General features: G+C 44.6%; 1 protein-coding gene across 1 annotated transcript; it reads left to right on the top strand.

Moving 5' to 3' along the window:
• The first annotated feature begins 4,021 nt into the window (after nt 1-4,021).
• Nucleotides 4,022-27,107, top strand: SLC66A3 (solute carrier family 66 member 3). Its single transcript, XM_075923496.2, has 7 exons — nt 4,022-4,244; nt 13,729-13,811; nt 13,886-13,955; nt 17,937-17,994; nt 19,559-19,679; nt 21,361-21,402; nt 23,284-27,107. The coding sequence occupies exons 1-7, from the start codon at nt 4,105-4,107 to the stop codon at nt 23,370-23,372; spliced, it is 603 nt and encodes a 200-aa protein (XP_075779611.1). The 5' UTR covers nt 4,022-4,104; the 3' UTR covers nt 23,373-27,107.
• Nucleotides 27,108-27,579: the final 472 nt, after the last annotated feature.

Raw genomic sequence — 27,579 nt, 5'->3', positions numbered from 1 at the left:
AAAGCACATCACTTTTGTCATGTGCTTTTGTAGTGTGGACACCCTTTTGCGCACGAAGTTTTTGCAGAAGATCTCTTTCACAAAAAGCTTCTTGTGCAAAAAGCCTGCAGTGCAGACGTAACCTCACAAGCCAAGGTGGAGGTTTGGCTTGTGCTGTTCCTGCTCTTTGGGTGCAGAGGAAGGAAGATCTCCTGGCACCCCAGCAGATGGTCCTGCTCACTTAAGACCATCCTCTTCCTTGGCAGAGGGCTCTGTGAGGTAGGACTGGTGGAGCATCACTCGATAGAGTCTTGTGAGGAATGGCAGAGTATGAGACTTCTTTTCTCCCTGGCTAGAGCCCAGTCGACCTGAAGAAAGAGGGGGCTGAGGAGGAAAGGAGCCCTGCCAATCTGAAGACCAGCGGCACGTGACTCCTGCCTGCCATCCCAGCAATAGGGGGGTCTTAGGTGGAGGCTACCAACACCACCCCCTCAGGTGGAAGGCACCATGTTTGAAGGACGTGCTTCTTCCTCCACTATCCCAACAAACCCCCATGCTGGGATGAAAGGTGCCCCATTCCATGCCAGTGTCCTCATCTCTCAATGAGAGCTGCAGGAGCTAGCACCATCCAAGGGGCACTCAGCACTGCACAAGATGAGGGATCTGCAGCACAGATGTGTTTGTTACACTAGTCATGAATCTGTACCACTTTGCAACAGGATGCTGTGCAGCCTAAGCTTATTTTCCCTTGTCTCTGACTGGTCAATTCTAGGCCAGTCCCACTCCTCACTGAAGTCAGTGGAAAACTCCCACTCGACTTCTACAGAGGTATGAAGAGGCTTTTGAACTTTACAACAATATTATGTCTCAAGAGATGTGGAATTGCTTACGCCTGGGTCAGAAACTAGCGACATACCACAGCAAACTTGGGAAAAGTCCTGACTCTCTACATATACAGCAACCTAACAACTCCAGTCACATGAGAGACAACTACTATACTCTGGTGCATGTGTGGCTTCCATTTAAATACTATGGGAGCCAGATAAAGGCATTCAGTGGCAGAATGTGGCTGTGAATTTGTAGCTTGAACAAGGTAATAACTATATATGTTCCACAGATTTCAGACCAATTTTATTTTTGCCCACCTGCAAAAATTAGAGGATGTTTTTAAAATTGTAGCCATCCCTGTTACCATGCAAGGTTAAGAGGATGGACTGAAATAAAAAAAGCAGATTGGAATTCCTGGTGGAAAAAATTGTGGCTCATTCTGATTTAGGACACACTAAAGATAATTCTTCATCATTATCAGAATGGTTTGCTATTGGAAGCTTATCTTCTTTTTTCCATTTATTTTCAAGATAGCAATCAGCAATGAAGAATGCTCTGTGTATTCTTATTTCAAGGGCTGTAGTGTGTAACCATGGGCCATCTGTTACAAAACAGGCAATCTGTAGCTGAAGATTAGAAGAATGTAAAGATTGAAATATAAATAGCAATTTAAAGGAATACTGCCCTTTTCTGCAAAATATTGATTGGGAGGAGCCTATATTTGGTACAAAAAGCACAATTTGGTTTGAGTGACAGGTAGTCCACAGTCAACAAAATGAGCAAAACATCATTTTAATGTTAGAATTTGAATTAAAAATTATTTGTCCTACAGTAAAGCATTCCGACTTTGTGATGCATGGTGTTCTCCTAAGCAGTGCTGGGAGTTTAGATTAAAATAATCTGTAAATAGATGCAAAGCAATGCCATTATATAAATAGGACAAGGAAAGACAGTAAATAATTTTACTTGTTTCATTTCCTGTTCTGGAAGATGAGGTGTAGTTAAAATATCTGCAGAACTGACACATTATTTTGTCTAACAGATAAATGAACACAAGCACTCATACAAAATATTAGAGTAAAATATGCTGGTGAAGGTGTATAGATTTGATTCTTGATCACTTTAAATGTGGTACACTTCACAGCAACACAAGATTTTATAAGTCACAGTTTTCTTTGGCATATCTTTGAGACCATAAGCTGCAGTTTCATGGTCAAGCAGATAATACCTTAAATATCTTCCTGCCATCCTCAGAATATCTGAAATGCCACACACATCTATCTAGATATATATTTAGATTTATATTTATATTTTTCCACTTATAATAACTGTTTTATTTAGGGAAAAAAACTGTGACTTCTGGTCCAAGTAAACTGTGCTTCTTTTACATCACTGATTTACAAGTGTTGTTGTATGATTTAGATGTTAATTAAGTTCTGGACATGTTATTGCTTTACATCATCAGCATCATACAAGACAAGGTAACTTGTAAGGATACAAGAAACCTATGTGCCCATTCTATTACATGGGGCAATCAAAACATCCTTGTGAAATAAACAAAAATATCAAAGTAATTTGGTAAGCTCTTTGGGGCACCGCTATAACATGAAACCACAGATCTCATGACAGGTATATTGCATACACTGAACCCATGTGTGACAAAGGCTACGTCTACACAGCTTCCCTCTTCTGCAAAAGCGTATGCAAATGAAGTGTGGATTAGCATATTGCCAAGCTTCATTTGCATAATTAATTAGGAGCCGTTTTTGTGCGAGAGGTTTTTGTGCAAAAAGGCATTGTCTACCCAGCACCTTTTTGCACAAACCCCCCCTTGCACAAGAACTGTTCTTCCTCATTTTTTCAGGGGATTGTATTCATTCTGTTCACTTTATTATGTTGCATGCGATTTCTACTGTACTGTAGTAACTCTGTGTATGTGCCTCAGTTTCCATGGGCACTGTACTGGTGCCTGGATGGGAATTTGGGGTGTGATTCTCACTGAGGGGAGGCTGTCCCAGGCCTCTCCAGCCCAACAGTCACAAAGGTCCAGGCTCACTGTACCGTGAGCTTGGGAACAAGAATTTGAGGCCTGCCTACCTTCTCAGCAGGGCCACGCAGTGGCTGTTCAGATGCTCCTGGGAGGGGCTGCACAGTGGTTGGCTGATCCCTGCCAGAAGCAGCAGGGCAGCCAACACACAGCCCTGGGCCTTACCTACAGCCCTTCCCCAGAGCTGGAACTGCGAGACATGTGGCAGGGGACAACTACTCCAGTAGCTCAGCTAGGCCAGAGCTGCATGGGAGGTGGTAGCTACTCCACTGGCTGGAGCTGCCATGGCTGCAGCAGGAAGCCCCCTCTAGGTGCAGCCGTGGGATGTGACCTCGGAGCAGGACGTGGAGGCAGCCGATGGCTGTGTCTAAACTGGCAAGTTTTTCAGCAAAAGCAGCTGCTTTAGCGGAAAAACTTGCCAGCTGTCTACACTGGCTGCTTGAATTTCCGCAAGAACACTGACGATCTCATGTAAGAAATCAGTGCTTCTTGCGGAAATACTATGCTGCTCCCATTCGGGCAAAAGTCCTTTTGCGCAAAAGGGCCAGTGTAGACAGATCAGATTTGTTTTGCGCAAAAGCGCGTCTAGATTGGCACGGACGCTTTTCCGCAAAAAGTGCTTTTGCGGAAAAGCGTCCGTGTCAATCTAGATGCTCTTTTCCGCAAATGCTTTTAACGGAAAACTTTTCCGTTAAAAGCATTTGCGGAAAATCATGCCAGTGTAGACGTAGCCAAGGAGTTTGTGCTGTGCAGCCCGTGCCCAGCCCTTACTCTGGAGGCAGCGCATTTACATGGTGCTGCCTGCTCCGGATTGGGCCACCGGCTTCTGGCCTCACCCCTGCCAAACACTCCACAGAGACAGCAGCCACCAGCTCATCCTTAGCTCTGAGCCTGGGGCCAGGGAGCTCGGGACTGGCAGCCAGTGGCCCAGAACTAGGGGCAAGGAGACATGAAGGAGTCTGGGGCCAGCTGCTTTTCCCCGAGTTGGGTTACGAGCTGGAAAAGGGGGGCCTGGGTCCGGACGCACAGAGACACCCGCAGGCGCGTCTCACTCCCCCCCACGCACACGAGCGATGGGGCAGCACGGCCCCCCCCCATCCCTGTCGGCCTGGGAGCCAGGGCTCCCCACCGCCAGTGTCCCCCGCCCCCGGCGCTCCCGTTCCGGGTTTGCAGCCCGCCTCCCCGCCCAGCCGCGCTCGGGCCGGCCCCGCGGCTGCCAGCGGAAGAGACGGGCCCCGCCGGGCCGGGCGATGGAGGCGCTGCTGGCGCTGGCCAACTGGAGCACGCTGCTCGTGTGCCTGGTGCTCAAGCTGCCGCAGGTGGTGGCCGTGCGGGCGGCCGGTTCCGCGCGCGGCCTCAGCCTGCAGAGCCTGGTGCTGGAGCTGAGCGGGTAAGAGGCGGCAGCCAGGGCCGGGCTGGGCCCGCGGGGGAAGCGCGACCCCGCCTGCTTTGACCGCGCCCCGCGGGGCTGCTCTGCGCCCCGGCTCCACGTGGGCAGGGCGAGTCGCTGCTCCCCGGGCTGCGGGTCCCGCGCGCCCAGCCTCGAGTCCTTGGGGAAACCGAGGCCTGTGAGTCCCCCACCGACAGAGCTGAGCTCGCTCCAGCTTCAACGGGCAGCAGCTGCCTCCCAACACCCCATCGGCCAGCCAGGGACTTCCCAGCGCTGACTGATGGCTGAGAAACGCGGCACCTTCCCCACCCGCACCACCAGGACAGGAGCTAGGAGCCCGAGGCGTCCTGGCCAGCAAACCCGGCTGTTGCCGCGTGTGTTGTCAGCAAATATTCTAAGGCTGCGTCTAGACTGGCATGATTTTTCCGCAAAAGCAGCTTTTGCGAAAAAACTTGCCAGCTGTCTACACTGGCCACTTGAATTTCCGTAAGAACACTGGCTTCCTACTGTTTGAAATCAGTGCTTCTTGCGGAAATACTATGCTGCTCCCGTTCCGGTAAAAGTCCCTTTTGTGCAAAGCTTTTGCTCAAAAGGGCCAGTGTAGACAGCTCAGAGTTGTTTTGTGCAAAAAAGCCCCGATCGTGAAAATGGCGATCGGGGCTTTTTTGTGAAAAAGCGCGTGTAGATTGGCACGGACGCTTTTCCGCAAAAGTACTTTTTGCAGAAAAGCGTCCGTGCCAATCTAGACGCTCTTTTCCACAAATGCTTTTAACGGAAATCTTTTCCGTTAAAAGCATTTGTGGAAAATCATGCCAGTCTAGACGTAGCCTAAGAGTTTCCCTTCCCCGGAAAGCACGTGTAAGGGAAATGAGCGAGTGCTTTCGCCTGGCTTCATTCTTTAACAAAGGCCCCCGCCCAGGAGGATGCCTGGGCCAAGCTTGCCTGACTTGAATTTGAAATGGAATGCTGCTTTAGAAGTCTTTGGTGGTGGGGTGCACTGGAATATTCAAACCAATTAACCTCTTAGGAAAATACACTGTTTACTATAACAAAGTGATCAAATAGACTTTGTGTAAGTCTGGCTAAAAGTAAGGCCACTCCATGTTAGTCAACAGTTAGTGCTTAGGGTTGAGTTTTGAACTCTTTGTAACGTGAACATTTCCTGTTAATCAAGGTTAGTGATTCATCCTTTCAGGTTTATTTTAAAAAGCCTGAAACCTGCCTATTTATGGAGTTAGACTGTGTAACCTGATCTTCTTTACAGTTGTCTCCTTACTGACAAGCTCCCCCCTTTTTCTGCTTTATAGTTCCACCTCTGTGCCTCCTGCTCCATATTTGTCATCAGAAGAAGTGGGTTATGTCCATGAAAGTTCATGATACTATTTATATATTTTTGTTAGTCTCTACAGTGCTACTGGACAAGTGTTGTTTTTTACATCTTTTTAATTACAGACTAACACAGCTACCCCCTCTGAGTCCTTCCTCCACTATCTCCCATACATCCATCCAATTATCTTTAAGGTAGCTGTAGCATCCCTTTGGAGCAGGAACGGTCTTTTTAATTTGTGTTTACAGACGGCAGTGCTGAAGACCATGAGGCCCACACTCCTGACTTGTGCCTCGGGGGTGCTACTGTCATACAAATTAGAATAATAGAATTGTATGCTCTCTTTTTGCAATACAGGTTTGTTTCACTTTGTAGTGTATGTGCCGCTACTATGGTCCTGTTCTCATCACAAACATTTGCAAAGAGGTAACAATTATTCCTAAGCTCACAGACTCAGTCAAAGAGGTGGCACTGCTCTTTATGGGCAATGCTCTCTATATTATAGATGCGCTGATGTTAGATCTGCCAGACAATTTATAGCTTATATAGCTTATATTTGAGAATAGAGCAATTGCTAGACTACAGCCTACATAAAGATCTATGAACGAAACCTCCACCTTCAGTCCAAGGCTCTTTTAGAAACTCGGTTTTGCTGTCGAGCCTGCAAGAAGGAAAATTTCATAGAAAACTAGAACTGGAAGGGACCTCAAGCGTTCATTAAGTCCAGTCCCCCATTCTCACAGCTGGACCAAACACCATCTAGATCAGTGGTCCCCAACTTTTTTGTGTGGTGGGCGCTGCACCGGCAGGTGACATCATCCCGCTGCGTCGCCTGGCCAGTCGGCCCCGTCCCAAGTGCACCTGTGCTGGCGCCAGACCCCCCACCGTGGCCATTTCGCTGCTCCGGACCGGCCGCCCTACTCCCGCGGAATCCCCGCCGTGCTCCCTGGCATGTTCTCCTGCTGCCGGTGCTTCCCCGCATCCTGTCACAGAGCGAGTTCAGCCCTGCAGCACGTGTGGCCTGTCCTCCCCCAGCCATCCCACGTTGCGACCCCAACTAGGCGGGCGCACATAAATGCCCCGGCATTTAAGGAAGAGCGGATTTTTGATGAAGAGGGTGGCTCGCCGAAAAAGCCGCATCTTAATTACTTTCACATTCAAAATTCCTGCGGAATTTGTATATCCTCTTTCAACTGTTTGGCGTAGTCTAGATATGTCCTTTGTGTGAGCACAAGTTTTTGTACGTAGGCTTTAAGGCTTGCTTCCAGATGCGGTGTAGACAACCCTAAAGACCATAAAATTTCACCTGGTTAGCTGTGCATTGAGCTCAGTGATCACTTAGTTACAATTTCTATAAACTTTCATGGAAAGAGAAGTCTTGTTGGTAAGAAATGATTGTAGAAAGAAAATGTGTCCCAAATAGTCATGCAAATATGTTTTTGCATGTGTCATTTTACATGGTGACCTTAAATTAAGTTTTGTAAGTTCTGGACTCATCCAGTTAGGAAGCACGAGTAATATACTACTTAATTTAGGTGACCCATAGCACTGTATGAAAGTGAATTGGAAACATTAAACACAAAGGAAACAATAAACACAATTGTGCATAAATTGCAAGAAACCCACTGGCTGCAATATGCAGGGATAAGCCAGTCAGCAAATGCCTGATCTGGCCATCTTCATTCCACAGTCAGTATAAATTGACTCCTGGATTCATAAGAATTGAAGCTTGTTTGCAAATGATTTGCCAAAAATAAAAGGGGTTACATTTGTTGAATAAATTGCTTGTTAAGAATAGTTCATCGAACTCTACTTGCACCTATGTTATGTAATGAAAACTGAATGCCCTTGATTCAGAAAAAAAATCTGAATGTATCAAGTGGAGAAATGCATTATTGGTAAGGTTAGACCAATTTCTCCCCACAAATCAGTGTCACATTAATTATTATTATTATTACTATTATTTAAAGTTCAGAGTAAAACTAGATTGCTCAATAACTCTTATATTTGAGCCTTAAAAAGCTGATCTTAAATATGTAACACTGTCCAGCTGTACTCTGTTCTACTCAGCTGTTCTCATCCTCATTTGTGTTGTGTCTGAACATTGGGTTACAAACATCTTGTGACAGGATTGGTCTCTATCTGTTGTGTGAGATATCAGCTATACTTGGTCTTGCACTGCAAATAATAAAGGGACATATTTTTTCCTCCTTAGCAGTTTAGACCTAGCCACATTGTGGCCTCAGTTTTTCCTGAATTGGATGATAGCAGTTTGCAGCATCTATGCCTAAGTGACAAGCTGAGAATACCATAATAAAGTACCTGTCATTTGGCTGCAAATCATAAAGGCAGCATTCAGTACAATATTTACCAACACGTAGGCTTGAGTGGAAGGATGGTGCTCTTATTAAGACAGAAGTCTGAGTGTCAGGAGATCATAGTTCAGTTCCCTGTTCTCTCCCTGGATTCCTCTGTAACTTTGTACAAAATTTCTTTTCTCAGGCTTCTCATCTAAAATTGGGCTATTTTATTTCCTTACCTACCTCAAGGAAGTATTGAGAAATTAAGTTGTATGAAGTTTGCAGAGCATCCTTTTAAAGAGTACAGGATAGAAGAAGCTATGGGAATGCAAAGTATGCAGTTCCAGTTATTAAAACCAATTATAATTAAAAAATAAAAACCAGTTTTAAATATGTTGAATAAAAAGGAACTAACTGCAGTACCTCATTTCAAATATTCAAAACAGGATCGGTTTGTACAATAAACATTTTTAGAACTGAAAGCAGTATTTGTATCCTACTTTGCTGTTGGTTATAATTGACTGCATCCAAGTTGTTTTAATCAGATGTACTATATTAGCTTGCTCAATTGTATTTTATGCATTACAAGATGAATGTTGCTACATGATCATCACTTGAATTAATGGCTGGTACCATTTCTCCCTTCCAAAAGACTTAAGAGGCATTGTTTGACTTTAAGCTTATTTTTAGTCAGGCTTAAATTTAGTCATGATATATACAAAGTTTCATATGCTTGCTATTGTCATAAGTAACCATACTACTACACACTTTCAAGTAGGAATAAGAAATCCTCCAGAAAAGGCTTTATTTTCCGGAGAATCACGTCTAGACTGGCGCTTTTCTCCGGCTTTTCCCCAAGCCGGAAAAAAGCGGCAGCCATGTTAATGCAAATGCCGCGGGGGATATTTAAATCCCCCGCGGATTTGCCTATTCCAACGTGCTACATTAGCATCCCTTTTCCGGAAAGGGGTGCCAATGTAGACACAGCCTGAAGGTTCTCTCTTCACACATATGGGCCTATTCAGGATTGCAGCTGCTGTGGCCTAGTTCTGCAAAGTGTGAGCACACATATAGCTTTATGCACTTTAGCAGTCCCTGTTGACTTCATGCTACACATGCACTTGAGCATCCCTAAGAACAGGGTCTTTCTGGACAAGCAAGTAGTGCACTACTTTTTACTCATTAGCCCTGCAGATCTGTTAACAGCTAAGGATGAGTGAATTTAATTAAAGTTCCAGTTGAAGAGTCAAATTATGTCCTCCCACCTCCATCTTCTAGCATATGATTGAGGGATTGTTTGGCCTTCATAATTGTTATTGCTGGTACTGATGTGTGAATTATATGGAAACAACCTATCAGTCAAACCCTGAGGGTATGTCTACACTACAAAGTTAGTTCGAACTAACGGACGTTAGTTCGAACTAACTTTAATAGGTGCTACACTAGCGCTCCGCTAGTTCGAATTTGAATCGAACTAGGGGAGCGCTTAGTTCGAACTAGGTAAACCTCATTTTACGAGGACTAACGCCTAGTTCGAACTAGCTAGTTCGAACTAAGGGCTGTGTAGCCCTTTAGTTCGAACTAGTGGGAGGCTAGCCCTTCCCAGGTTCCCCCTGGTGGCCTCTCTGGGCACAACCAGGAAAACTCTTCTCCTCTCCCCCAGCCCCGGGCCCTTAAAGGGGTAGACTCTGGCCAGACGGCACTTGAGACAGCCAGCCCTGCCAGGAGTCTCTGCCCCGAAGCAGTGGCCCCACCATGAGCCAGGCAGCCAGTGGGAGTGACATGTCCCCTGCCCAGTCCCCCAGCACCCAGGGGCCAGCCAGGGGCCGTAGACGGCGCGCGGCCTCCTGGACTAGTGCGGAGGTCATGGACCTCATTGAGGTTTGGGGGCAGGCCCCCAACGTCCATGATCTCCGCACTAGGAGGAGGAATGCGGCCGTCTATGGCCGCATAGCAGCCGCCATGGCCACCAGGGGACACAGGCGCACCCAGGAGCAGGTGCGCATTAAAATTAAAAAGCTGCGCCAGGCGTACGCCAGGGCCACCAGGGGTGGCGCCACAGCAGGGGCTGCCACCTGCCCCTACTTCTCTGCCCTCAACCGACTCTTGGGGGGCAGGGCGGTCCGTGCCAGCCTGGGGGACAGCGAGCCGGGACTGGAGGGCCCTGACCCGGGCACACCGGAGGGGCCACCGCAGGATGTCCCAGCACCGGAGTCGGCAGGGTCGTCCAGGGAGACCGTACCGGGTAAGTAGTTTGAATTAAGTAGTTCGGGGGGGGAGGTGGCAGGGAGACCAGGGACCGCGCGCGTGGGCCATGCCTTCCACGGATCACGCAGACACCTGTACACGTGCGAGCACGTGCCATGCCACCCTTGGGCAGGTGGCTCCAGCTGCGTGACACCCAGGGGCCATTGCCCAATAGGCACATGCTTGTGCAAAGAGACGTGACATGCTCCCGACCCCGGGGCAGGACCCAGCAGGATGATTTCCCTTCACATGTCCCCTCTACACGGAGGCAGGGGACATCTCCCCTTTCCCCCCACCGCCCCGGCCACACTATACATGGCACAGGGACATGGGTGCGGTCTTGGGGCAGCTTCCAGTCCCGGGGAGAGCCAGACATCCTGACCATGGCCTCTGTACAAGCACAGCGGCTGTGACGGTGCAGGACATGGTCACCCTCACGTTGCGGAGTTGGGGAGGGGGCTGGGCATCATCCTCTGCGTCCCCAGGGAGAACTGACCCCTTCTCTTCTTTCTCTACAGCTGCACCAGCTGCTCGTGCAGGGCGCACCACCCCGCCTGGGACATGCTCCCGCACCCGCGGCCTGCTCCGGACTGCCAGCACGGAGCAGGAATACTGGGACCAGCACCTTGGGGCCCTGCAAGCCGTGCACCGCACACTGCGGTCCTGGATGCAGGAAGACCTGCAGGTCCGCCACGAGCTGCTGTCTGAGGTCCGAGGGCTGAGCACCAACCTGCAGCTCCTGCTGCAGAGCATGGTGCCCCGTGCTGATCCTGCACCAGCTGTCCCCCCAACTGCTGTCCCTCCTCCCACTCCTGCTCCCCCTCCCACCTCTCCCTCCTCAACCCCCACAACCTCTTCCTCAATGTCCACACCCCCCACCTCAACCTCCGCACCCTCCACCCCATCGCCCCGGGGACGCCGAGGCCCCCTCCCTCGCTGTACTGGGAGGCGGTCGGCCCGGCGAGACCCCCACCCCTGATCCTTCAGTTTCCCCACCCCCTCCTTTCCCTTGCTTCCCCCTTTCAGCTCCCTCCTCCCAGTTTTCCCCCTCCCCTCTCCCAGCCTCTCTCTTCCCCTCTCCCACCTCCTTTTCCCAGTTTCCCCGAGTTTTGTTAAATAAACAGAGTTTCTATTTTTGAACACATGTGTCCTTTATTTTGTACATCAATAAGAAGGGGGGCTAGGGAAGGGTAAGTGGAAGAAGGTGAGGGAGGAATGGGGCACGAGCCCCCGATGGGGAGGACTGGGCTGGCTCTGCGGGCTTCTGGGGGTGGAAGCTCTCCTGCAGCCCCCCGATTGTCCCCTCTCCCCAGATGGCAGCCTGCGGCAAGTGCAGCCGGTCTGATGGCCGAGTGGTGTGATGTGCCCAGTGTGGGTACTTCGGGCACTCCAAGCCAGGACTGGTTTGTAAGCGGGGCACCCCTGAGAACTGTCTGTCCGGGGTGGGGGTCGGGTCCCTTTAAGCACAGCCCTCGGCTAGCCTGAGACAGCATCTCCACGCTCTAAGTCCTCCTCTGATGCCCTGCCAGCACTGCTTCCGGCCATCCTTAAGCCCTGTTCAGAGTCCACTCAATGTGGACTTGCTAGTTCGAATTAGCAAAACGCTAGTTCGAACTAGTTTTTAGTTCTAGATGCGTTAGTTCGAACTAGCTTAGTTCGAATTAACTAATTCGAACTAAGTTAGTTCGAACTAGCGCTGTAGTGTAGACGTACCCTGAGTGAGTAAGCGGGATTGCCAGTTAGAAAATATTTGTTAACTGAGTAGATATGACCAACAAGTCAGAGATACAGCGTTACACAATGCCACTTCACAGTGTTACTTTTCAAAGTAGAACTTTGCAGTAGAGGTGCCAGTATCAATGAGGTGAGGCCAACATTTAAAATTTTGCTTATGGAAAAGGAATACATGATGATGTACTATATTCAGGATTTATGGGCAACATTTGGGATTGGTATGGAGAAGCCAAAAGTGCAGGTTAGTCTATACAAATGCCAGTACATTTTATCCCACATACACAACATAGATTCTGCTACTTCCATGAGTTTTACAGGGAAATTATTTTGGGACTGTTTTAAAGATGTGGGTTTTTTTTGTTTTTGGTAAGGTCATTGGTACCATTTCTTGTGTCTTTCTACCAGTAAAGTCACGGGGTTTAATTACCATGCAGTCTAGTACATATTTCAGTACTAGAATATTCTGTAAGTGAGGCCCCTCAGTAGACTAGACTAGTATATAATTTAGCGGCCTGCCTCCCAAGAGGCATATCATGCAAGAAGTACAAAGGAATTTCACCAGGCAGAGAGTGCAGAATTGGTATTCATCTACACATTTAACACTGTTTCCCTGGCCTTGAACAAAGACATTAACTGGATGTCAATATTATAAAGTCAGTCTCCCCTACCTCTAACAACTGCATATTTACATCAAAAGCCAAGAATGGGACACTTACAGCCCACTTAATTAACCTCATTAGCACCAATCCCAAAATTGATAGGTTCCCCCTCCCCCCCCCCCCCCCGGTCGGTTATGAATATCCTGGTTCTGTTATTTCCACTCCAGCTCATGTGATGAAGTCGGTTTTTACCCACCAAAGCTCATGATACTATATTTTTCTGTTAGTCTCTATGGTTGTTGTTTTAAAAGTTACACAGCTACCTCTCTGAGAATTATGCAAGAATATTTGATACTTTTACTCCAAAAAGCTACACTAGTGTCTAATAAACTTTCAGCTGGAGTTTAGCATAAGTTTGAAGTCTTAAATGGTGTAGGAGCTAGTTACTCAGGGAACTGCCTCTCTTCCCTGCCCCATACATCAGATCATCTGTTCTACATTTCTTCTCAATTCTACCCCTATATTCCTTGAGTATGGAATTTGGTTTCTTCTTGATGTGCCAGAGCTTTGATTTTTACAAAAAGCCAGGGGGTTAATAGGAGATATTTTTGTGAAAATTTAACTTGGTGTCAGAGAAAACTTTCAGATGAAGATCTGTTATAGTAATGGAGTGGTTTTGCAAAGGAAGTGGTAAGAATGCCATTCCTTGAGACATTTAAAACTAAATTAGACACAACCCTAGTGAGGATCCAATAGGAAATGCAATGCACAATCCTGCACTAACAGTGAGATGCTCTGAATGGTTGAGTAGATATTTTCCACTTCAAGGTACTTGGATTCTGCAATTATTCAGCCTTTTAAAACAATTATTACCTCATTTTTAATTTGGAACATCATTAGTAGGATTATTATAATTTGAGAAATCAGTCAAGGGAGATTTCCCATAGATTATGGTTGGGGTTTAAATACATGAAAGTTTCATTTCTTTCTCATAAATAGCAACGGTTTGAACTAACTCTTTCAGACACTGGTATTGAGACCTTTTGTGTGAATGTGTTGGCTTATCTGTACAGCTTGTCAGCTCACACATACATATTGAAATAAACTGCAAAATTTTCAGGCCCAAGACTTTGTCTTTCTGAATATAGTTTGCATTATGGGGCCTGGATTCAGCTTGTAGAGTTTGGGCATTCCCATAATAAATAGGTTTTTAAAATGAAATTGTCAATGAATCTCTCTCTGTAGGCAAGTAAACTGTTCAATTTTTTTCTCTTTAGTTTCCTTGTGTTTCTAAGGTACCAGAGTTACTACAGTTACCCCCTTGAGACTTACCTGGAGTACCCCATTCTAATTGCACAAGGTAATTTTTTTTGTTTTTTTATATTTTACCGTAACCTTGATTTCTTATTTGTAATGACTGATCTTCTCTTTTAGATGTCATACTCCTGCTCTTTGTTCTGCATTATAGTGGCAACATGAAGCAAGCTTTGCCTTACGTAGTCATGTATCCTTTGATGTCTACCCATTTCCATTTACACAACACTTCTCATAGCTCTTTAACAGAAGACTGAGCATTTTATTTCCAAGTGTCATTGAAAACCATATTCAGCCACCTTTTAATGTGCATTTCTTATTTGTATGCAACTCTCATAGAGTGCGTTTACACAGCATCCTTAGCTCAAAATAAGCTATGCAGTTTGTGCTATGCAAATTGCATAGCTTATTTCAAGTGTTTTTCGAAATAGCTTATTTCATAATTTTTCAAAATAACTTGCTATTCCGAAATTCCCCTTAATCCTCATGAAATGAGGGTTACCGGGACATCAGAATAAGCTGCTCATTATTTCAAAATCTATTTCAAAATAATGGGCTGCTTCAGTAGACATGGAAAAGCTATTTCAGGATACTTCCGGTATCCCAAAATAGCTCCACAGTGTAGACCTAGCTTTAGATATTTGTAAAAGCCTTTATGCCGCATAAGCTGCATCTGTACTTGATTGTACTGGGCCCACAACCGAGGAGGAATGAAGCTAATTCATAAATTTACATGTGTCATGCACACACATAATGGAAAATATGAAGTTTGTTTAACTCTTTTAGACAATCATGTCAACTGCAGATTGCACACACGTGACTTTTAGGTGCTCCTTTGGAAAGCTATACAGTTTTGGGTTTACATTTGGCACTGGACACTTCGTAGCAGGGCTTGATAAGTTATCTGACCCCAGACAGAAATAATATGAAAAATGAGTCTGGGAAACTACTAGCAGGATCTAGGGAGAAAGTGACCACCCTTCTATTCCTGCGGCTGTAGAAGGGGGTTGTGTTGGGATTTACATCAGCTTTGGGCTCTGTTTTGGGGCTTTGTCTTTCTGAACCACTTTAGCCTGCATGTAGGTGTTAAATGTGAAATTCTACTGCCTCTATTTTCTGGAGAACAGAAGGAGTGGCTCTTTGGTCCTGGGTTTTTATTACCCTCCCTGCCAAGAGCTCCAAGCCAACTTGGGTGACTTTAATGCTGCCACTTGTTGCTGGACATTATTCATGACAGTTTCACAACTGTTTCTATGGTTTTGAAAAGCAGCAGTAAAACAGTATAGTTAATTTTACTTTGTTATGTTCTACAGACTTATGCTAATGCAATGTTAGATTAAAATTTGTAATAAAAATTACAATGTAGTGGGTTTCTAAAATGCTGCTATGGATAGAACATCTTATAGCAATTTTGTAAAATTCAAATAAAAGTCTTGAAAATTATGGTCCTGACCCGTAACCAAGTACAGTAAACTTCCGATAATCTGGCACCTTTAGGACCCGGGGGTACCGGATTATCAGATATGCCAGACTATCGGAAGGGGGGGCTATGAGGCATCTGGAATGGGGTGGGGGGGATGCCACCACAGACCCTTCATAGCCCCCCCTTCCGATAGTCCGGCTCTGCCTCAGGCATCCCTGATTCAGCCGCTGGTGAAACTGACCAGCAGCGGCTGAATCGGGGACGCCTGGGGCAGAGCCGCTGGAGTGCTGCCAGGTTGTTCTGGTAGCGCCGACCCTTGGCGCAGCGAGACCAACCCGGCAGCACCCCAGCTGCTCTGCCCCAGGTGTCCCCAAGTCAGCCGCTGCTGATACTGATCAGTGGCTGACTCCAGGAAACCCGAGGTAGAGCTGCTCTGTCCCAGGCTTCCTGGAGTCAGCCGCTGGTCAGTTTTAACAGTGGCTGAATCGGGGAAGCTGGGGGCAGAGCAGCTCCAATGGTCCGGCTGCCCGGAGCACTTCCGGGTTCCTTATGGTGCCGGACCATCAGGAGTGCGGGACCATCAGATGCCGGACCATCGGAGTTTTACTGTATATGTCTTTATTCACGTGGATAGTTCAGTTGAATTCAACAGGACTGTCAGTGTATTTAAAAGCTTTAGAAAGGTAGCCAAGTAAGTCTGTAACTAGAAAAACTTAAACAACAAATAGTCTTGCAGCACCTTAAAGACAAACAAAACATGTAGATGGTATCATGAGCTTTCATGGGCACAGCCCACTTCTTCAGATGAAAAGAGTTATTAAAGGTCCAGTTTCGAAATAAATAGGGGATGGGTTAGGGGCAGGGGGAAAAGAACGAAGGAAAAAAGAGGGAAGAAATAGTAAATTAGGGTGCGTTTACACAGCAGGGCTTAACTCAAAATAAGCTATACAAATTGAGCTACATCAATTGCGTGGCTTATTTTGAAATAGCTTATTCAGAAATTGGGAAAGTCTACATAGCACTTATTTGTAAATAGAGCACTCTTCCTCTGACTTCCCTTACTCTAGTACAGGGGTCTCCAAACTTTTCAGCCCGAGGGCCGCATTAACTATCAAACAGCAGTTCGGGGGCCGACTACACACTTGAGGTCCAAATAAAAAACAATCAAAACATGGATGTTGTTTTTAATTATTTATTTAATATTATTTTATTCAGTTATTATTTAATAACACATTGATACACTACACATGAACACCTGTATTAGTGTGAATGGTGAAATTGTTTCCTGGATGCCAAAATAGCAGACATTTCTGGCTTTAGATTTGTTGTCCCTAACATCAACAGTGACCTGAGATTATCATCGGACAAGTTTGTTCTCAAATTGTTCTTCACATATTTCATTCTTGAAAATGTTTGTTCACACAGGTATGTTGTTCCAAAGATTGAAAGGTACCTTGATGCAAAAGTTTTGACATTAGGAAAGTCTTCCTTGGGCAAAAACTGGTAAAAACCTACCAGTCCTATTTTGAACTTGTCCCTAAGGAGGTCATTTGCTTGCAACTCAGTGACTTCCAGCTGCAGTTCATCTGGGCAACTGGCCACATCTGCTTCAAATGGGTTTTGAAACAATCTCACTTCTTCTGCCTTTGAATCCAAAAAGGTCTCCACGGGCCGGATGAGAGGGCCTCGCGGGCCGCATCCGGCCCCCGGGCCGTAGTTTGGAGACCCCTGCTCTAGTATAATGAGGAGTTGAATTAAGAAGTCCTCCAGCTGGGCAGTACTTCAACATTATTTCAAAATAACTGCCTGCTATGTAGAAGTGGACTTATTTCAAAATAACACTAGTTATTTTGAAATAATGTCGCTGTGTTAGAGGGCACGTCTAGACTTGCTTTCACTTTCGAAAGAAGATATTCAAATTCAATGGGAATTTGCATATCTTCTTCCGTTCGCTTTTTCGAAAGAGGTTCTTTGGAAAAAGAAAGTAGTCTAGACGCGTTTTTTCAAGAAAAAACCCTTTCTGCACCCTCACCCCTGAGAAGTCCCATTACCTACCTCTAGTGTAGTGCCGGCTTCCCGCGGGGTAGTCGGAAGTCCTGGGTGAAGCCCATGTCACTTCCGGGGGCTCCGAAAGTGTGCAGGCTGCTTCCCTCCCACAACTCTGTCATGTGCTAGGGGAGGGGGCTTCGGCTCCAGAAGAGGAGTCCGGCGGCTTCCCTGGGAGGGAAAAGTTGAGCTCAGGGATTTCCCTGTGCTGCGGGTGCGGGGTTTGGCCTGGGGAGGCTCCCACGGGGGTTTGTCTGCGCGGCAGGAGGGGGGTTTGGCCCCACCGCGGGAGAGGTGGCTCGGCCCCGGGGTAGGAACCCGCAGGGGTTGGCCACGCTGCAGGTGGGGTGGGCCACGCCACGCCGCACCGTAGGAGGGGGGCTTGGCCCTGGGGCAGGTGCCTGCGGGGGTTGGCCGCATCGCGCTGCGGGAGGGGGTTTGGCCCCGGGGCAGGCTCCCGCTGGGGTGCTCTGCCCCAGGGCTTCCCCAAGTCCGCCACTGCTGAAACTGACCAGCGTCGGACTTGGGGAAGCCGGGGGAGAGCAGCTCCAGTTGTCCGGCTGGTCAGAGCACTTCTGGGTTCTGCCGGACCACTGGATGCCGAACAACTGGAGTTTTACTGTAATAGCTAATACCCTGATCTACAAATTCTTTGTTCAGTGCCCATATAACTGAGCATTAGGAAACTTAACTCAAGGTAAGATTTGTGGGAGGATGGTACTTTCTAACTCTTCAGAAATGGGTAATAGACCTGGCGATGGTAAGTAGCAGCTCTTAAGTTGAAACTGCATATATATATATTTGTCATACTTTTCATAGTTCCATTTATCAGTGAAAAGCCATTTTAACCTTTGTAATGTACCATACAACCCCCCCATTTATCTGAGCTGCCTTTTTCCAGTTCTCCATCTTAACCAAAACACCCAGGAACATGGGAAACTAATGCTTCAACCTAGGTGGAGGGTCTCATTGTTAAAAACTCATTTTGGGTTTCTTGTACATAAATGAACAAAACATTGTTTGCAAGAACTAAAAGTTTGTGCATTTTGTAAGTAGATAAGAAGGGGAATATGTCTTACTGCTTTTCCAGGAGAGGACAGCTAGTTTAAAAACAACCCTGCATTTAAAAATAAATATAAAGCTCTTTGCCCATTATGATTATCTGAATTTTTGATGATCTGGTCTGTCCAAGTCCCACTTAGATCAGGTAAAGAATTGTATTTTATAACTTATTCTAGAGCAGGGGTGTGTAATAATTTTTGACCAGGAGCCACTTCAGAAATTTTTGAAGTGGTTCGGGCCACCCCAGAAGGGGCGGGGCCAGGATTGGTCTGGAGATTGGGGGAGTGTGCAAAATCTTTACCCTCTACCTCCCCCCCCCCAAGAGAACTGCCAGCTGTTCTGAACAGCTGGTGGTTCCCTCTAGGTGCCCGCCCCTGTTGACGGGAGGAGACTTTGCATGCTCCCCGCAAGTCAGTCAGGGCCTGGGGAGGGGATCATGTGAAGTCTCTCACTTCCTACCCCTGCCCTGCAAGGGAGTGCTGTGTTTACAGTCAGTTGCCAGCTGAGCAGGCCTGGGGGCGGGGGTAGTGTGCAAAGTCTCCTCCTACCCTGCCCCCATCCTGCAAGGAGCATGTGGCACGCTCCCCTCACTCCCAGGCCAATCAGGGTTGGGGGTAGGAGGAGCATGCAAAGTCCTCTCTCACCCTGCCATGATGCTTCTATGGGCCGTGCACTCCTTGCAGGGCAGGGGCAGGGCGGAAGAAGACTTTACGCACTTCCCCCCACCCTGGGGCCCTGATTGGCCTGGGGGAGCAGCAGGGCCTCCTTGTGCTTGGTTGGTGGGTCGAATCCGGCCCGCAGAGACCCTTTTGCCCACTCCTGCTCTAGAGGGTGTTTTGAACGTGACTGTTCAATGAGCAGGTTCCAAGTAATTTTGCCTATCACTTGTGTGAATAGTTTGAGAATGTAGCACTTCTTATTGAGCACATTTAGTTTAAAAATAACTTTTGTTTTAAGATGTAGCTATCAGAAGCTACCAAGTGTAGTAATTGTTATCCTTTATATTTTACACTTTTGTCAGACCCTATACCACAGAACTAGACCAATTGGTTTTTGGATAGTTTCACTTTGTTTCATAATTTCCTAGTAAGGTTCTGTAATATTTGGACAACCAATTAAGGATTTTTTTTTTAAATATCAAAAATTTCTACTTTTTTTGTTTAAAGTAAAGCATACATTTTAGGCCTAAGCTAAGTACTTCCTTTTTAGATGGAACTAGAAACAGCTGTGCTTTGTCTCTCTTTTTAAATCTTTCTCTGCAGAATTTGTGTACATTAATCAGTGCAGCAAGTAAATTTGCTCAGCTGAGATATCTATGGCAAACAAGAGATTCTGGACAAGTGAGCGCCCTGACCTGGAGTATGTCTACGTACACTTGTGCAAGTAAGCATTATGCAAAAGCATTGGAGTTTTGTATAATAAGTGACTACCCCAAAGCCATTACTGTTCTAATGCATCTGTAACTATAGCAAGAGGCTTTGTCAAACCCGTAGTAAATCTGATTCTTCTCCAGGGTATCTTTGCATATTATTGCCTAAAAATAATAGTGAAATCTTGACCTGGCTGAAGTCAGTGTGAGGTTTTGTCATTGACTTCAGCTTAATCAGGACATCACCCTAAGTTTAACTGTTTGGTCGTGTTTGAATGTTATCTTTCTGCAAGAGTACCTGTTCTTTTATGCATGTGTCATCTCTGTTACTTTTATGAAGAAAGGGTCTCAGTCCTTTATTATTTTAAGTTAATGAAAATCCAGGATAGAAAAATATCAAAATTTGTAGCTCTGATGTGCATTGCAATTGTTTTCCTATTTTGTCTTTACAACTTAATATCCTAATACTTTCCATTAGTTTATTACTGTAATTCTAGACAAGTGACAATATTGGAAAATCACTTATCAAAGCCTACATCATTTTTTTTCATTTAAATAGATTTTATATATATAATTCTATATTTCATTGGAGAAAAAGCTCACCTGTCTTAAAGGACCTAATGAAAGGATCTCTAGCCATTTTCAACCGATAATTTTAAAGGCATACCACTAATTCTGGAAACATTTAGAAATATTTGCTAAACATTAAGGCTGGGTCTATGCTGGCAAGTGAATGACAAAACTTTAGTCGTTCAGAGGTGCTAATCTCTCTACCCTCAAAAGATACAAGTTTTGCACATCAAGTGCCAGCGTGAGCAGCACGGTGTAAACGCTGCTTATTGGGGGAGGAAGTATTTTGTTGGCAAAAGAGATGACAAACCAAAGCTACACTGCCCAACTTTTAGTGACACAGTGTTTTGCTAAAAGCTATGTAGTGTAGACAAAGCTTAAGTCATATCCTGTTCATGTTCTTGAATCTAGGCAATAATTCATATAGGGTTCTGGTGTGTAGATTAGTTATAATAGAGATATTGTGTCAAATCACACCCGCTATGAGACATGATGGTGCTTCAAAGATTAAGGCCAGAAGGGACCATTCTGATAATTTAAGTCTGACCCCAAGCATTATACAGGGCCATGGAATTTCACTCAGGAATTCCTGCAGTGGAGCGATTTATTCTTGTGTGTAGCATAAGTGAAACATGAACAGAGATATATGGGAGTAAATAAGTTCTCTAATATAGTAAACTGGTAAATTTTGCTCTAGTTTTTAACTGAAACTTGAATATAGAAGCTCATAGCCATCTGACAGTCTGAAAAATACTATATCAAAAGAGAGAAGACTGTGTTAAATAGGGAGTAAGAGAAATAGTATGTTTTTACCATGGCTTACCTTGTAGTAAGATTTTTCCATTTTAAAATGTTGAAAAGTACCAATTATATCAGCATTTTGGTTTACTATTGTCAAATAACCCCTTAAAATTGAAAAGAAAAAGCTCTCTCAGGGTTGGCACTTCATTTTGAGAATACAGTAGGTGGTGGGTACATTTAAGATGTGGATATTTGTATGCGGTTTGGGGAGTTTTTTGCTTAATTTTTCTCTTAACTGCAAAGTTGAGAATTCATTGTTGGTAGTAGTTGGATGCACCAGCAGATCCTTTTGGGTACACTAACCACAATTCCTTTAATTTACAGCAAGAATCGTTACAACTTTAATGACCACAAATGATCCTATGGGTGAGTAATATATGAAATTGCCTTCACTTCTTCGCTATCCAAAGATAACAGCAGCTTGTCCTGTTTTATGAGCAGTTATATAGTTTATTGTACTGAGAACCAGATAACTGAGTAGTTTATTCCAGCAGGGTAACTGGACTACTGCTGAGAAAACAACACAGGACTATGATTATGGCTCAGTGTTTAACACCCAGGTGGAAGACAATTGGAAGAAAAAACCCTATTTGTGTTCATCATCGGGTGCATTCATGGTTTAAAAGGCAGTTTCTTACTCTTAACAGAAAAAACAGATTTAAAATGTGCTTAATTAGGAAAATGCCTGCTTAAAGGAACAAGAACAAAAACCATACCCTCTTTCAGTTGCAACACATTGAGCAGTAACTTTCCCCAAATGGATAAGATATCAGAAACAGCTGCTTCTCTCTAACTGGTAGACTGAATTTTTAAAAACAAACTATTTGAAAACTGTGAAACTATTTAAATTATTTGTACTAGTTTAAAATGTGTAAGTGATACATGAAACTTACATGTAGCTGAAAGTATTATAGATTGCTGGTATGCTGCCACCAGCAAGTGCAGTGAAATAAGAGATTGGTGGACAACACATGGAATTCGGATACCGTGTGATGGGCATGTTAGAATAAATTTATTATAAAACTCTCTAAGGGATAGATAAGATCAGCCTGTGTTTTTTTTTTCATTCTGGTCAAACAGTGCACTTGAGAAACTGCCCCTATCTGTTGGCATTTCATTTACTCAAGCTAGTACAATCCAAAGTGTCCTTTTTAGTAGAAAATGACTAAATTTGCATATAGTAGAAAGCAATTTTAGACAATGGAAATAAGTTAGTCAGTGATTTTGATGTTTTACTAGAATGAGCTAAAGAAAACTGCCCCATCATATATTACCCAGAGTGAATTTTAAAAGGCCATTAGTGCCCATAAACTGCTTCAAAGTGTAGCACAATGACAACCGGATGGAAGCAGTGACATTTGGAGTTTAAACAAAAATGTGGCCTGTCAAATGTTTGGGGGTTGAGAGCTCACACCGTTTCCCCCTCATTCTTAGTTACTCCATGTCTGGTGTTATGCACTATAGTATATTTATAAATTTATACATCTGCTATACTGTTTACTTCCTCAAATAAAACAAATGGGATACATACACATGTGCAATGTCAGGTGACCAGAGAAACTGCTTCTTTGATTTTCAAATAGATTTTGCAGCTTTATAAAAAAAAAAAACAAAAAAAAAACCACAACCTCAAGGTAATCAAAACTGAGCAAATCTGATTGTTTCTTTCAGTTTGTCAGATTTTTGCCTATTAAACTCAAACAATGTACCAATAAAGATTTTTCAATTAGAAAAAAAAAGCTTACCAGCCTGAATTTAATAGACAAGGTTATTTAGATACAGCACTATCTATGCTTATATGCTCCTGTAAGAAATAGGTATACATTGTGTGAATTTAAATCAAATTTATTAAACTTGCCATATATAGCAAGTTCATTTTTCATGTCAAAGTGATTCAAAGAAGCAGATTTAACATTAAGGAACCCAGATGTGAATATTTTTAGATACTTCTGAGTAGCACAATGAAATCACTATTCATCAGATGAGGAGACACCTGATTCATCATTCTCCCTTAAACAAACACAAAGCTGGAAATTATTTTCAGTATTTTCCACGTCTTACACATGGCTTCCTTTACACAGTATTTTGAGGCAGTGCATTAAGAAGTTATGGGAGGTGAACTATTCAGAATGTACACTAATAAAAGCTTTGAAACAAGTTATTGTATCCTGTGGAAGTGGCAACAGTTATTGCAAGCACTCGTGCTTTACAATATTTTATTAATTGAATGTTTTTTCTCCTCCTTAGTTCTAGTCCGCTTCATAATCATGCTGGTTCTTAATATATGGGTCACAGCCACAATACTGCGTTACAGGAAGACGGAAAAGACTGATTAGATGACAGCTCTTCCCAGCTGCAACATGGACCAAAAAAACCTCACATAGTGAAACCTGAACAAAGGACTTCCAAAGACAGGCAGCCTTCTGTGTGCCATCTGCCTCATATTATTCCCAAAAGATTTAAGAACAGTGGTGTCCGTGTTTTAATACACTTACTGCTACTAAATGGAAGCATATTTTTTTATAAGTAAATTTTGTCAGTTCAGATAGGTTTCAAAAGGTACCTGACATTTTCTCTCGGGTTTTTTTTTTTCCATATTTTGAACTACGTAGATTCCTTTCTTCTTTACTCCTGGGGGAATTTTGTGTCAAATTAAAAAGTCTCTGCACAGTATTTTAAAATACTGCCTATTTTATTTAAAATAACACTATATAATCATGCTGGTTTCAGTTATTTTGGTAATTTATTTCAAAATACCAATCAGCAACTATGATTCCCCCAGGAGCAAAAAAACACCCCAAAAAACCAAACAACCCTATGACAACCCAGTTCCTGTTTCTCTGTTCCCTCCCATGCAGAGCCCAGCCACAGGCCAGACACCCAAACCCCTCCCCCAGCATAGACATCTGCACTCCTTCCCACCAGAAATCAGTGGGAGTGCTCCTCCTGCACCCAGGCATGAGATGCTACCAGTCGAGACACACCCAGCTCAGAGACCAGCTACATCTCACCCCCCCACCCCGATCAGACAGCCGCATTGCCTACTCTAGCTGCTGGGTAACCCACTAGCCCATGCACCTGTATGCCTTACCCCCTTTGGATCTAGCTGCATAGCCAGACACCCACACCCTCCCCCCAGAGTCCAGCTGTGAGGTCCCACAGCCCCAAACTCCCACACTCCTTCCCTGACCCCACCTGAGCCCAGTCACCAAGTTGATACCTACACTACCTCTCTCATCAAAGCCCAGCTGCAGGGCATCTCCAGCCCAGACACCTGCACCTCTCTTCCCAAAGGCCGGTCATAGTTTCCCCAAGCCAGACACCTGCATTCCCTCCCTCCAGAGAGAGAAATAGGCTGACACTGGGTCCAGGATTTGTATGATATTTCTTACGCTCTACTTCTTCCCTCAGGACATGCTGGGAGCTGCAGCTGCTGGGTATCCTTCAGCTCTATCAAGTGTCTTCTATTTGTGAGCTAGGGGCTGCTGAGTTTACTGGGGCTCTACAGCTCTAACTTTGCATGGAAAAAAAATTCTGCATTGCAGGGCTAGAGGATTTTGCTAAAAGTATCTTTTGTTAACACACTAGTTCTTACAGACTAAGGTTCATCTTTTCAGCAGCTTTCTTCGTTTATGTAGGCATAGTTTAGCTTCTCCAAATTTTTTAGATTTTGTTTTGCAGTTGTATGACCACACTTCATTACATTAGTACAGAGGTCAGCAACCTTTCAGAAGCGGCATGCCAAGATGTAACATTCACTTCTATTTATGGGTCTGCATGCCGTCTATTAAATTCAATAATAGTCCTACGCATAGCAGCTTCATTAATAAAGATGCAGATGTTACCATTTTAGTAACACAGGATTTTTAAAAAAAATCACTAAGGTCAGAGTTTTAGATATTTGCAACACTTTAAAAAAAATCAGTTAAAAGAATCTTTTTCTTTCTTACTGTGGGATACACAATGTTAATTCTTGGCTCCATCACAGACTTCTTGAGTGAGCTCAGGTAAGCCCCCAAGATTACATCTACACTACAGCGGAGGTGTAAGTTACAGCACAAGGAAACATACATACCTACCATTAGCTGAGCTAGTGCACGGAGGGTAGGTCTATACTGCTGTAAGGTGTGGAGTACACACACCTCCTGGTAGCATTAAGGGGAGCTGAAGATGCACTCAAATGTCTGAATGCAACAGAGATGGTTGAAATTTTTAAAGCTTTTATTTATAAAGGGAGCAGGAAAGGACTCTTTTCTAACACAAAACTATCGCATCCCAAACTGCTGACATTGTCAAAATGGTTCCTCTTGTGTAAAAAAAATGCCATGCTTTTTCACTAACTCATACTTCAAAGTCTTTTATAGCTAGTGTGTGCCAGTTTTTGGAGGGGCTTTTTGTAAAGGAAAAATTTAACTAACTTCTTTGGAGGGCAGGGGGAAATAGAAAAGATGTAGGACATTTTGAAAAAGGGGGGAAAAATGAATCCATTTGGCACACTTTGAAATGAAAACAAATTCATAAGTTTAGCCTTGGTTTTTCTCCTCTGTCAAAATAGGTCATTGTGTTTCAGCCAGTTCTGGTAACACAGGGAAAAATCATAAGTTATGCTTTGGTTGACAATTCCCAGCCTTTGGCTTTGTTTTTTAGACCTAGGCCCAGATATACAGTGGTATTTGGGTGCCTGCAGAGGCAGATACATACCTAACCTGCTTTACACTCCAGAAAACCCCAGGGCTACGCCTAGACTGGCATGATTTTCCTATTAAGGGGGGACATGATAGCGGTATTCAAATATCTAAAAGGGTGTCACAAGGAGGAAGGCGAAAATTTGTTCCTCTTGGTTTCTGAGGACAGGACAAGGAGTAATGGGCTTAAAGTGCAGCAGGGGAGGTTTAGATTGGACATTAGGAAAAAATTCCTAACTGTCAGGGTGGTCAAATATTGGAATAAATTGCCAAGGGAGGTGGTGGAATCTCCCCCTCTGGAGATATTTAACAACAGGTTACTTAGACATCTGTCAGGGATGGTGTAGACGGAGCTTGATCCTGCCTTGAGGGCGGGGGGCTGGACTCGATGACCTCTCGAGGTCCCTTCCAGTCCTATTATTCTATGATTCTATGAAATGCTTTTAACGGAAAAGTTTTTCCGTTAAAAGAATTTGCGGAAACGAGCGTTTAGATTGGCACGGACGCTTTTGCGCAAAAGCATCCATGCCAATCTAGACGCAGTTTTGCGCAAGAAAGCCCCGATCGCCATTTTCGCCATCAGGGCTTTTTTGTGCAAAACACTTTTTAGCTGTCTACACTGGCCCTCTTGTGCAAATACATTTGCGCAAGAGGGCTTTTTCCCCGAACGGGAGCAGCATAGTATTTGCGCAAGAACACTGACAATCTTACATGAGATCGTCAGTATTCTTGCGGAAATTCAAGCGGCCAGTGTAGACAGCTGGCAAGTTTTTCCGCAAATTTGCCAGTCTAGACGCAGCCCAGATGTCTAACTCCCATTAAAAGTCAAATGAAAATAAATGCAGTTCTCATTAGGCACCTGTTTCTTTAGGTATTTGTAAATTTAAGCCAGTAACATCTCATCTTGCCGCTCCCTTTAGTAGCTGCTTGACAATGCCCCTCCCCCTACCAATCAGTTGACCTCCCTGCCTGCAGGGCAGTGCAGGCTCCCTGCTGAGTGGACAGGAGGGAGGGGAAGGACTTCATTCAGAGAAGGGAATGCCCAGGGTTCTTTCCGGTGTCCTCTAGGCCTCGCCCCCCCTCTCCAAAACAAACATACATACATATAGCTCAGGCTTTAGAGGCTTCTGCTTTAAAATCACTATGATGCTAGGTTCAGTCTCCTCCGCTGATGACTCACCGTAGTGCAGGGCATGCAGAACCGGAGACAAACTCTCTCTCATATGGACTCATCTACTTTCGAATAGAATCTGACAAAACTCATTCTATTGTATGGTTCTGCAAGATGTAAATGTTCACCTGAGTTTGTACTTTAACATTCCACTCATAACTTGTATTGTAGTAAAGCAAAATACCCATTTTATTAAAAGAGATATATTTGCATAATTACTAGCAGTGATTTTGGCTATTGTGGATTAATGCTACAGTGGTTCTAGCTAGCTATTGTTATATACTGGTATGTAGCTTGCCTTGTTTTCTCCTAGAATTATGTTTTTCGGATGGAAAAACATGCTCTTCTCAAAAGAGCTTCTACACTGTTACTGATGTCAGCTACTGATCACTGGGGGAAGGAGGAGACCTGGTCCCAATGCAGTCTATGGCAAAACTTCCATTTAATTCAACATGACTGTGATTTCACCCCAGTGAAATCATAGGTGCCATTCCAGCAATAAAATCTGGTGAACCCATGTCCCTGTGCAGAGCTCCATTGGATTCATAGTGGATTCAAGGTGCGCTAAGGGTCTGCTTGCATGGATCCAGAAATCACAGTAGCTTAATAATATTAGAATAGTTTTATCTGAAGAGTTAGCAAAATAATACATTGTATTTCAAAATCAATTACTTAATATTGCTTTAA

Source organism: Pelodiscus sinensis, chromosome 3 (assembly GCF_052426305.1).
Source record: "Pelodiscus sinensis isolate ZL-2025 chromosome 3, ASM5242630v1, whole genome shotgun sequence".
NCBI lineage: Eukaryota > Metazoa > Chordata > Testudines > Trionychidae > Pelodiscus > Pelodiscus sinensis.
Note: the sequence above shows the minus strand (reverse complement) of the source record. Positions and strands in the feature narration are given on the sequence as shown.